This window comes from Colobus angolensis, unplaced genomic scaffold (assembly GCF_000951035.1).
Source record: "Colobus angolensis palliatus isolate OR3802 unplaced genomic scaffold, Cang.pa_1.0 Scaffold268, whole genome shotgun sequence".
NCBI lineage: Eukaryota > Metazoa > Chordata > Mammalia > Primates > Cercopithecidae > Colobus > Colobus angolensis.
The window spans coordinates 6,756,509-6,766,307 of NW_012115910.1; the positions used below are offsets into that span (position 1 = coordinate 6,756,509).

Here is a 9,799-nt window from a genome sequence, read left to right on the forward strand (position 1 = left end):
GATGGTCTCGATCTCCTGACCTCGTGATCTGCCCTCCTCGGCCTCCCAAAGTGCTGGGATTACAGGCATGAGCCACCACGCCCAGCCACTTTTTTTATTTTTTTCAGACAGAGTCTCGCTCTGTCACCTACGCTGGAGTGTACTGGTGCGATCTTGGCTCACTGCAGTCTCTGCCTCCCAGATTCAAGTGATTCTCCTGCCTCAGCCTCCTCAGTAGCTGGGATTACACCACCACGCAAGGCTAATTTTTGTATTTTTACTAAAGACGGGGTTTCACCATGTTGACCAAGCTGGTCTCAAACTCCCAACCGCAGGTGATCTGCTCACCTCGGCCTTCCAAAGTGCTGGGATTACAGGTGTGAGCCACCACGCCCAGCCACTATTCTCACATTCTTAAACTCAGACAACAATGCAGGACAAAAGAGATGCTCACTGCACAGCCAGACTCTTAATGATACGCTGAGATGCTTTCACTGTGCAAGGAGTTCCCTCACTGCCCTTCAAAGTTGTGTTTTTATATTTGGTTGTTTATTCAATCACTAGTGCTTTGAGAGAGGGTGTAGGAGGAAAATAAAGCTAAAATTAAAGGTTTAGAAGCAAATTAAGATCAACTGAAATTAAAGAAGAGGCACTGCTGATACCATGGTTGTGAATGGGGAAAACCAGACCAACCAACCCCAAACAGCTTAGTAGAGGCCAGCCCATGCTAAAAAAAATATATAAAGGGAGGTTTGCTTTTCATTAATTCAATTTCTGAACTGCTTTTCCTAGATCACTGCTCTTAGTAAACCTGAGAAACACTCAAATGGCCCTCAGTGGCCTTGCAGTGAGGCAGTTTCCTACCAGGGTCCAGTGCAAGGCGAGTCCTGAAGGCCAGGGCAGCCCAGGCCAAGCCCCAAGATCCCACAGGCTCCCGATTTAATGACAAGTAGGAAGATCATCAACTTTATCTTCTCATCTAGCCAAAGAGAAGTTGAATTACTCTACATTTTATTAAAGAACCCTCGGTGGGAGCTTCGAGTTGTCAGGAGTTCCATCGCACCTGCACTGCTGTATGACTGCAGCCAGAGAGGAAGAAGCCATCTTGTCAGTCATCCGTGTGGCCTAATCGCAAGAAATGTGTCACTTCTGTGTAAGTGCTGGAAACGAGAATAGTTCAAGGGCTCCCACACCACCTGAGCCTCTTGCCTCTCACTGCCAATCTTGTTTCGCAGTGCTGGAGTCTGCAGCTGAGCGGGTTTGTATATGGAGCGCCCCTGGGTGTGGGCCCCTGCTGAGAAATGGAGCAGTAAGTGCACTGGCTTGCAGGTGGCTGCTCACTTCTGACCCGCAGCTAGTGAGGATGCCCTGACCCCAAGGACCTCTAGACATAGGAGCAGTTCAAGACTAGTTAGTTCAAGACTTTTTCCAACCTATGAGAGAGATCAGGCACCTCACCTTTTACCTTCTGGCATCTGCTGATTCCCTTAGTAAATCCTTATCACAAATTTGACAACAAATAGTTGATGAGCTATAACATGTAACTATGCAAAACCAGCAAAAATCCAACCTCTAAAACAATGTCCAAAAGAAATAAGAGCTACTTTACTTCTGAGGCTTGATATCTGTAAATTTTTTTCAATTTCAGAAAAATACAGAAACTGTAGCTAGCAGGATTAGTGTTTGCAAAATAAAAGTATTCTTTGTAACACCAAGTTCAGTTTTTAGCACCTGATTTCAGTAACAGACAAAAATCTCAAAGAAATGAGATTATTTTGTTTTAGAAAAGAAAAACACACACACATATACACACAAAAACTCTGAGGTTTGAAGTAGTTGAAACTTTAGAATATGTTTCTTTACATCTTAAAGGAAAAAACGTGATTTCCAAGGTAGTGATCTTGGAAAGCTCCCTCCCTAGCCCCAGGGTAGATTGCTAGGAGGTAGATAGGCAGCGGCAGAGCCCAACAGGGATTCAGCCTGGGTTTGGGTGAGCTGACTCAGGTCTCTCTAACACTAGTGGGAGGGATGGCATTTGAACTCAGACACTCTAATAGGCTTCCGCGTATTCCCCACAGGCCAGGTCAGAGGATGAACCCTGGTGTGACACCATAATTCTTATTCATGACTAAAATAAGAATTTTTTCACTGTGGCCTTTTAAATCAAGAATGCGGTGCTTTATGTAGGGTAGACATCTGGGTATCTGTCACTGGGTTCTGGGGTGTGGTTTCCATGGGCAGAAGGATGTTCCTAGTAAAACTGTAGCCAGTGTAGTTTTGTTGTTTCCATTACCCTCTTCCAGCCCATAGCTAGGAGAGAACCATGAGTTTTTTAAAACGTTGATGTCCTTGTATTAAACTATGCTTCAACCCTCTTCCACTAGCCCAAGTCTTCAGTAAAATTGGCCAGCCAAACCCAAAAAGCTGATATCACTTACAGGATATCAGTTTTCCTTAATGGAGTAAGGGATCAGAGTCCTGTCCAATTGGGTGGGGAGGGAAAGGAGTGAGTAGCAGTCACAGGAGGCAAGATTCAGAACACAGATCCAAGGTGTCAACAGATGTAGGGTCCTGGAAACAACAACAAATTGTCACTGCTCCATGATTTGAAGGATGGATTAGGGGAAGTGTGCCATCCACAGTACACATGCTACAGGCTCAGCTGCTCTGTTCAATATTAAAACATGGGAGAACCCAAATAGGCTGCAGAACTAAGAGCTATCCAAGGAGCTTACACTTGGCTTACATGATTTTCTTGTTGTTGTTGTTGTTGTTGTTGTTATTGTTGTTGCTGTTGTTAATTCTTTAAGATAAGAAGTAGCTGAAGGTAGCAGGAGGGAGAGTATAGGGATAGATTTGTTAAAGGATACAAAATTACAGCTAGATAGGAGGAATAAGTTCCAGTGCTCTATATGACTGTAGGATGACTATATAATAACAATGATATATCATATAGGCCAGGCACAGTGACTCATTCCTGTAATCCCAGCACTTTGGGAGGCCAAAGCGGGTGGATCACCCAAAGTCAGGAGTTCGAGACCAGCCTGGCCAACATGGTGAAACCCCATCTCTACTAAAAATACAAAAATTTACTGGGCATGGTGGCACGTGCCTGTAATCCCAGCTATTTGGGAGGCTGAGGCAGGAGAATCGCTGGAACCCAGGAGGCGGAGGTTGCAGTGAGCCAAGATCATGCCATTGCACTCCAGCCTGGGTGACAAGAGCAAAACTCCATATGAAATAATAATAATAATATATCATATAGCTTCAAATTGCTATGAGGAGAATATTAAATGTCCCCAAAACAAAGAAATAATAAACATTTGACGTGACAGATATAGTCATTACCCTGATCTGATCACCATACATTATTTGTATTGAAACATCACTATGTACCCTATGAATATGTGCAATTATTATCTGTCAATTTAAAAAAATTAAAATTAAAAGAAATAAAAAGTAAAATAAGTAATGAATTAGATTGATTTACAGTTAGAATAAAATGTACAAATTAATAGAAATTCATGTGGAAAAGCATGGCTCGAAGCCACTGAATATTTGACAATGTTGATGGCATTGCACTGGAACTATCCATGGGGACACCCCTGAGGCATTGTCAACTGCTCTCCACCTGCCCAAAAGCAATGTGTCCTTACCTTGACCCAGAATCTTCCCCAGGAAACTTATTCAAGAGAAATGATCCAGGAGAAGGTGTATCCTTTGTGCATAATGATGTTATTCATAACAATAAGAGCTGGAAAGTACCTTAATCTTCAACAAAAGGAAATGGTCAAATAATTATGTGTATCCAACTGATTAACTATTATTCAATAAAACCATTAAATAAGAAGACCACACAGCAACTTTTAAAATGTTAGGCTTCAATATTAAGTGGGGAAAAAAGCTATGACTTTAATTACATAAAAATATTGCATTGTGTATGCCTAAGGATAAGAAAAGATCACACAAGTAAGTTAATTAGGATAATAAAATTTTAGATGACCTTAAAATGTCTATCTTTTGTTTTAGTGCTATTTTTACAATAAATAAAAATCAAGAGGAAAAAATAAATGGTATTAAAATAATGGTAAGAAACTATTTTTTCCAAGAATAGTAGAATTTTAACAATCTGTAAAGCTAGGCATTCAGTATGATGGGTACTATTTATCCATTATTCTATGTTTTTAAATTTTTGTTTGAATCTATAATAAGATTTTTTTGAAGAAACTATAATCATGAAATATAATAAAGATTTTTAAAAAGCGAATGTAAAAGCATATGCTGATTTGCTCTTTATGAATGATACAAATTATTAAATTATCACATGTATGCTGACGCTATGGACATCTATTATGCATCAATTATTTTTTTAAAAAAAACTAGAAAAAAACCAGTAAATGTAAAAACAGACAAGTTTCCTTCATCTAACAAGTAGTTGCTGGCTTTACTCACTAAATAAACATGTATTTGAGGCCATTTATTCACTCAGGCAGTTTGGTTATTCCACAGTTCATGCCAACACCTCGCTTCCATAGTTCAAAAACAAAGAATTTACAGATTATCATTGGACAATGGGAGAATGCCGTGAAAAATAGGTCAGTTTAAAGACATTCACCCAGAGGGGCTTGCCCTCAATATTTCCACTGTAATAACATTAAGATATGTAAACATATTCACATTTTATCCCCCTGGAGTTCTGTTCTAACCCAATTGTGCAAGCCACAAACTGAGAGTTACCCTGTGCCTCCTCCCCTCACAGCCCACAGTTCATGTCCACAGATGTCTGAGGTCACCCATTTCTACCATATAAGAAAATAGCTCCCATACCAGGTACTGTTGCAATCACATGTACGAACTCATTTAATACTTACAAACCATTTCATTTTACAGAGAAGAAGACCAAGTTAAGAAATTGCCTGAAAAAGTAAACTAGTAAGTGGCAGAACTGGGATGTGAACCCAGTCAGGCAGCTCCAAATTCCATGCATGGAACCACTTGTGTTGTTTCCACTCTGTTGCTATTCTAGGCATTGCTATATGAATAACCTTGTAAAAATATCACTTTCCATTTGTACAAGGACATCTGTAGGATATATCCCAAGAGGTGGTTTCATTAAATAATTAATTGCATTTTTCGTTGCTTTTGTCTGAACAGACTATAGCTCCTTGTGGGCCGGGAACTCACTTTTCTTGTTCACCCACTATCTGGCACATAGCAGAGATGCATAAATGCTTTATTCCTTCCTTCTTTTACTTATTCAACAAATATTTACTGAACATCCATTGTGTGCTAAGCACTGTTCTGGGTGCTGGACAATATATTGGTGAACCAATTGGGGAAAATGTCCAGTTCTCATGAATGTAACATACTAATGTAGGATCCAGAGGCAATTGGCAAATGAGAAAATCCGTGCTGTGTTACAAGATGATAAATACTAAAGAAAAGTAAGGCAAAGAAAGGCGGGATGTAGAAGATACCATTTTAAATAAACAGTTATCAAACAAATAAAACCTTCTGATGAGGATGTTTACCTTAGCAGCAAAAGTAATTGTGAAAATTTTTTAAAACTCAAGTGTTCATTAAGGAGGAGTAGGCAGTCTGGCTACCTCGGTCACCGAACTGTTCTGAGGTTGATAAGCATAAAGCGGAAAGAGCAGTGCCTGGGAACCAACTTCTACCTGTAACACTCTTTCATGGGAAGCTAGGCTAATTCCCTAAAACAAACTTGCATGTCAATGAAATACACTGTTTATAAATGTAAAACTACCTACACAGACACGAACACATTAACAATCAATGAAGAGCGTCTCACTCCTTTATTCCTGAACTTAAAACTTTTGTACAAACTTTCAACTGAAATCATTTTGATCCTGAAGATCACATAAAAAAGAAAACATCTCCTTTAACATGTATTTTATTTCAAGACAGAGAGATAGAATATTCTGGCTCTGAGGATTCAGCAAAATGTAATTCAATGTCAATTACTGAATCTCTTCAAACCGAAGCATTTGTCAGCAGAAAAATCCCATAGGTTAACTATAGACCTTAAAATCAGAAATGATGTAGGTAAATTACTGCACATCTACTTCCCCTAAAAATGACATTTATAGGTGTTAACGTTTATATAGTAGCATCAGGAATAAAGTTAATCATAATAATAAGCAATTGATTTCTATTTCATAAAAACATACACTTACAGGATATTTGCTTAAGTACTCACACAAGTTTGATTTGAACAATTCCAATCTGCTTAGAAAACCTTGCTAATGTAATTTAAATATAGTTCTAAGTAGATGTGAATTAACACTAAAGATGTGACCCTACAGGGTAACACAGCATGGATGCATCATGCCCTGCTCTGGTGAAGCACATTGTGCAGTCTTGTGCTTTGGAGTCAGTACCTTTAGCATTCTGTTTATGCATTAAATGCAGCCAATGCTTTGTTCCTTAAACCTGAGAATTCACTGGTCAGTCTTTACAATGAATGCTTAGAACACAAATTATAGTTCAATTCCACTTGTTTTTTGTTTGCTTGTTTGTTTGTTATTTAGAATTTTTCTATATTTGCCCTTTTCTGATAAATTATTCAGCTTTTATTTCATGCTGGTCATTAAAGTGTTCACCTCCTTTGACCCTTGGGACAGGTTTTGATTTAAAATAATCCAACCCTCCTAAATTCCCTGCAGCGTGGGTGTTTGTACCTGCCAGGAGGCAGAGGCAGGCAGACAAGAATAGACCCTGATCTCACTCCAGACCTCACTGGAACCCTATGGAAAACCAAAGCAAGCACTCACCGGGTTCCTGAGTCTGCAGAGCCAATTCTTCCACATCAGGGCTTGGAACTGGCACCCAGCGTGCCCCATGCCTGCTGCTCCCTGCTCTCAGCCAGGAAGCCTGGCTGTACGGATGGTGCTTATATCTGCTGGGCTCAAGCGAAGGCATGTTGCCTATTAGTCAATTCTAACAAAAGTGAGTGATGCAAGAGAGATTACTGGTGACTGAATAAAACAGGCATCAGATGTCCCCTCTTGTTCTGCATCTGCTGAGAAATCTTTTCACTAGCCCTTCAGTGTTTCGGGAGGGTTGAGTTACAGGAAGCTGCCTTCAGGGACTTTTTTGGGCATACACACATACATAACAGAGGGCGCCCTCCCTTTCCAAGAACCCACAAAACTGATCTGTGCGACAAGAAGTAATGCCCACATTTATCATTTACTTCCCTTTTTTTCTGGATATTAATTAGATGGAATTTTCCATTATTCTTCTGAAGCATTGGTTATTATACTAATTTGCCAGAATATTTCAATTTTGGTGGTACCATGGCAGAGAGTTTCACAGGAAGGAGATGGAAGCAGTGTAGGTGTCTGGGGGAGTTTGGGGAATGGGTGAATCAAGTTCCACTCTGCTACTGCACCTACACTTCATACTTCTCCTTCACCCATTGCCTCCAAAGGGATCAGGATCTACCTTTCAGATGGTCAGGTGCAGACGTGACTGGACTCAGCAAGTGGCCTGCGGATTACCTCTGAGTCCTGTTGGATTACTGCACACTTGCACTTTCTAAGTGGCATGATGGATTCAGCTCACCAGCTGGTGGCTCCATAGTCCTGGAAGCCAGGCCCTCTTGAGTTCCTGTTGCCCTCAGTTGTGGTCAGAAGAATTTCAGGCAACGCAGTCTTGTGGTCTTCTATTTCATCAAGCAATTTTCACAAGCTGTGAATGCTCGATAAATGACTTTTGCAATAGTAAACAGGGAATACAGGCTTCAGTAAAGAAATTGACTCAATTATTTTGTAAACTTATTTTTTAAAGGAGGCCTATTTTATTTTATTTTTTGTTACATGACTGGCAGCACTAGAGTGAAGGCCATTACTTAGCAGGATGGGGCCCAGCACCCATACGTGGATTTGCCTGATCCCCATATGATGTTCTCCCTTGACCTGTGACTTCTCAACGGTCTTTAGGGTTGCCTAAGTATTGCTACTCTGGTGCTCTTTGCAGATAACATCTAGAACACCTTACATTACAAGTAATTATCATAATTTTTAAAAATCTAGTATAAGAGAAAGCCTCCAACCATAAGGTTTTTCTCATTTTATGTTCATAACAGCCAGTTTTTATGCTGCTATGCCAGAATTATGCCAGAGGCATAAAAATTATTTCATCCATTGCTTTCATGGAACAATGCTCTGTTAGGGTTTTTAGATAAACAGAACCAATGGGTGATTGATTGACTGATTGATTGATTAGAAGGAATAGGCTCACACAATCATGGAGGTGGGCAAGTCCTGAGATCTGCAAGGTGAATTAGCAAGTCAGAGACCCAGGGAAGCCAATGATATAGTTCCAGTCCAAGTCCAAAGACCTGAGAACAGGAGAGCCAATAGCGTAGTTGCCATCCAAAGACTGGGAAACTTGAGACCCAGGACAAGCTGCTATTTCCATATAGTCTGAAGGCAGAAAACAAACAAACAAACAAAAAAAGCCAGTGTCCCAGTATGAAGGCCATCAGACAAAAATAATTATCTAAGTTAGGGGAAAGTCAGACTTTTTGTTCCATTTAGGTCTTCAACTAATTGGATGAGACCCACTCACACTAGGGAGGACCATCTGCTGAATTCAGTCTACCTGCTTAAATGTTAATGTCATTTATAAACACCCTCACAGAAACTCCCAGAATAATGCTATCTTTTGTTCTATGTTTCAGCCAAGAAAACAAACAAGCAATTAGAGTCCTTCCTAACTCCTTGAGCTGCCACATTAAATGCAGAATCGCTGCTTAGTGAGCCCATATTAGCAAATTTGGCCTGATCCAAATTATGTTCCTTCCATCATTATCCCACACCCTTATATCCATTTCCACACATATTCCCCAGATTTCTGCTTGTATACATTAGAAAACTCAAATTGTCCATTTGATGTATAGCACACTTCCTCACAGCTTATACTTTGTATCTCCCCTTTGGGTGCTGCTGGGACTTGAATCTAGTTATGGGTCTGAAATGAAAGAGGAATGGTAGTGGGGGTGGATTCTGAGGAGAAGCAGAAGTGCCTTGCATGGCAACTGCCTCATGTTAGGACATTATAGTTTTCTTAGGCAAGGCAGACATGGGGTAAGAGACTGCTTCCACTAGGACTGGAGAAACTGCCTGCACTTGGGTGTGGAGACCTCTTCCACGTAATAAAGAAGATATTATTTAGGGGCTCAGCGTCTTCAGCTTCATCAGGGTCTTCCCACATATCTCCATTCCAACTTTTAGCACCCTATTCCCTCCAAGTCAATACCTTTACTTTGATAGTAGACACCCTGCAATATTAGCCGTCAACTTGCACTGTGATTCAGCCACTTGCAAGATGAAATTCTGGTTTGATTTTCTGCAATCTCAGCCCTGTAGCTACAGGAAATAAGTGTCTATTTCAGGGACACACATAGAAACTTTCAGGTCATTTATGCAGCACTTCAGCTGGGAATTTGACCCCTAAGGTCATCCTTTTCTTTTTCCACTTTGTCCAGCAACATTAGAAACAACCAGTCAACCTCATTGTACTCATGAGTTTGACAAAAATGTTGGAAAGTATCAAATACAAGATCATCCAGACCCTTGCTTCTTCTAAGTGTTTGATTAGGAGCATCTAATGGTGATATTTTGTGCATCTCTATTGCCACATCATGTCATGGACCACCAATTTTCTCTTTACTAGAAATAGAGTCAATAGTCTTTAAATCTAATCAGATTAGAGATTCAATTGCAGAAACCTTGGAACCTATTTAAGTTTATCCTTAAGATTCTCTTCATCCAGAGTTGTTCTTAGTACCAAA

The 9,799-nt window shown here is 40.2% G+C and overlaps 1 protein-coding gene across 1 annotated transcript in view; it reads right to left on the reverse strand.

Moving 5' to 3' along the window:
* The window catches only part of ABCA13 (ATP-binding cassette, sub-family A (ABC1), member 13), a 502,078-nt gene extending 495,210 nt beyond the window's left edge, over positions 1–6,868 (reverse strand). The window contains exon 1 of the mRNA XM_011947569.1: positions 6,774–6,868. Coding sequence (XP_011802959.1) covers positions 6,774–6,842 — 69 coding nt within the window. The 5' untranslated portion in view covers positions 6,843–6,868. The remainder of the gene's footprint in view (positions 1–6,773) is intronic.
* Between the last annotated feature and the right edge of the window lie 2,931 nt (positions 6,869–9,799).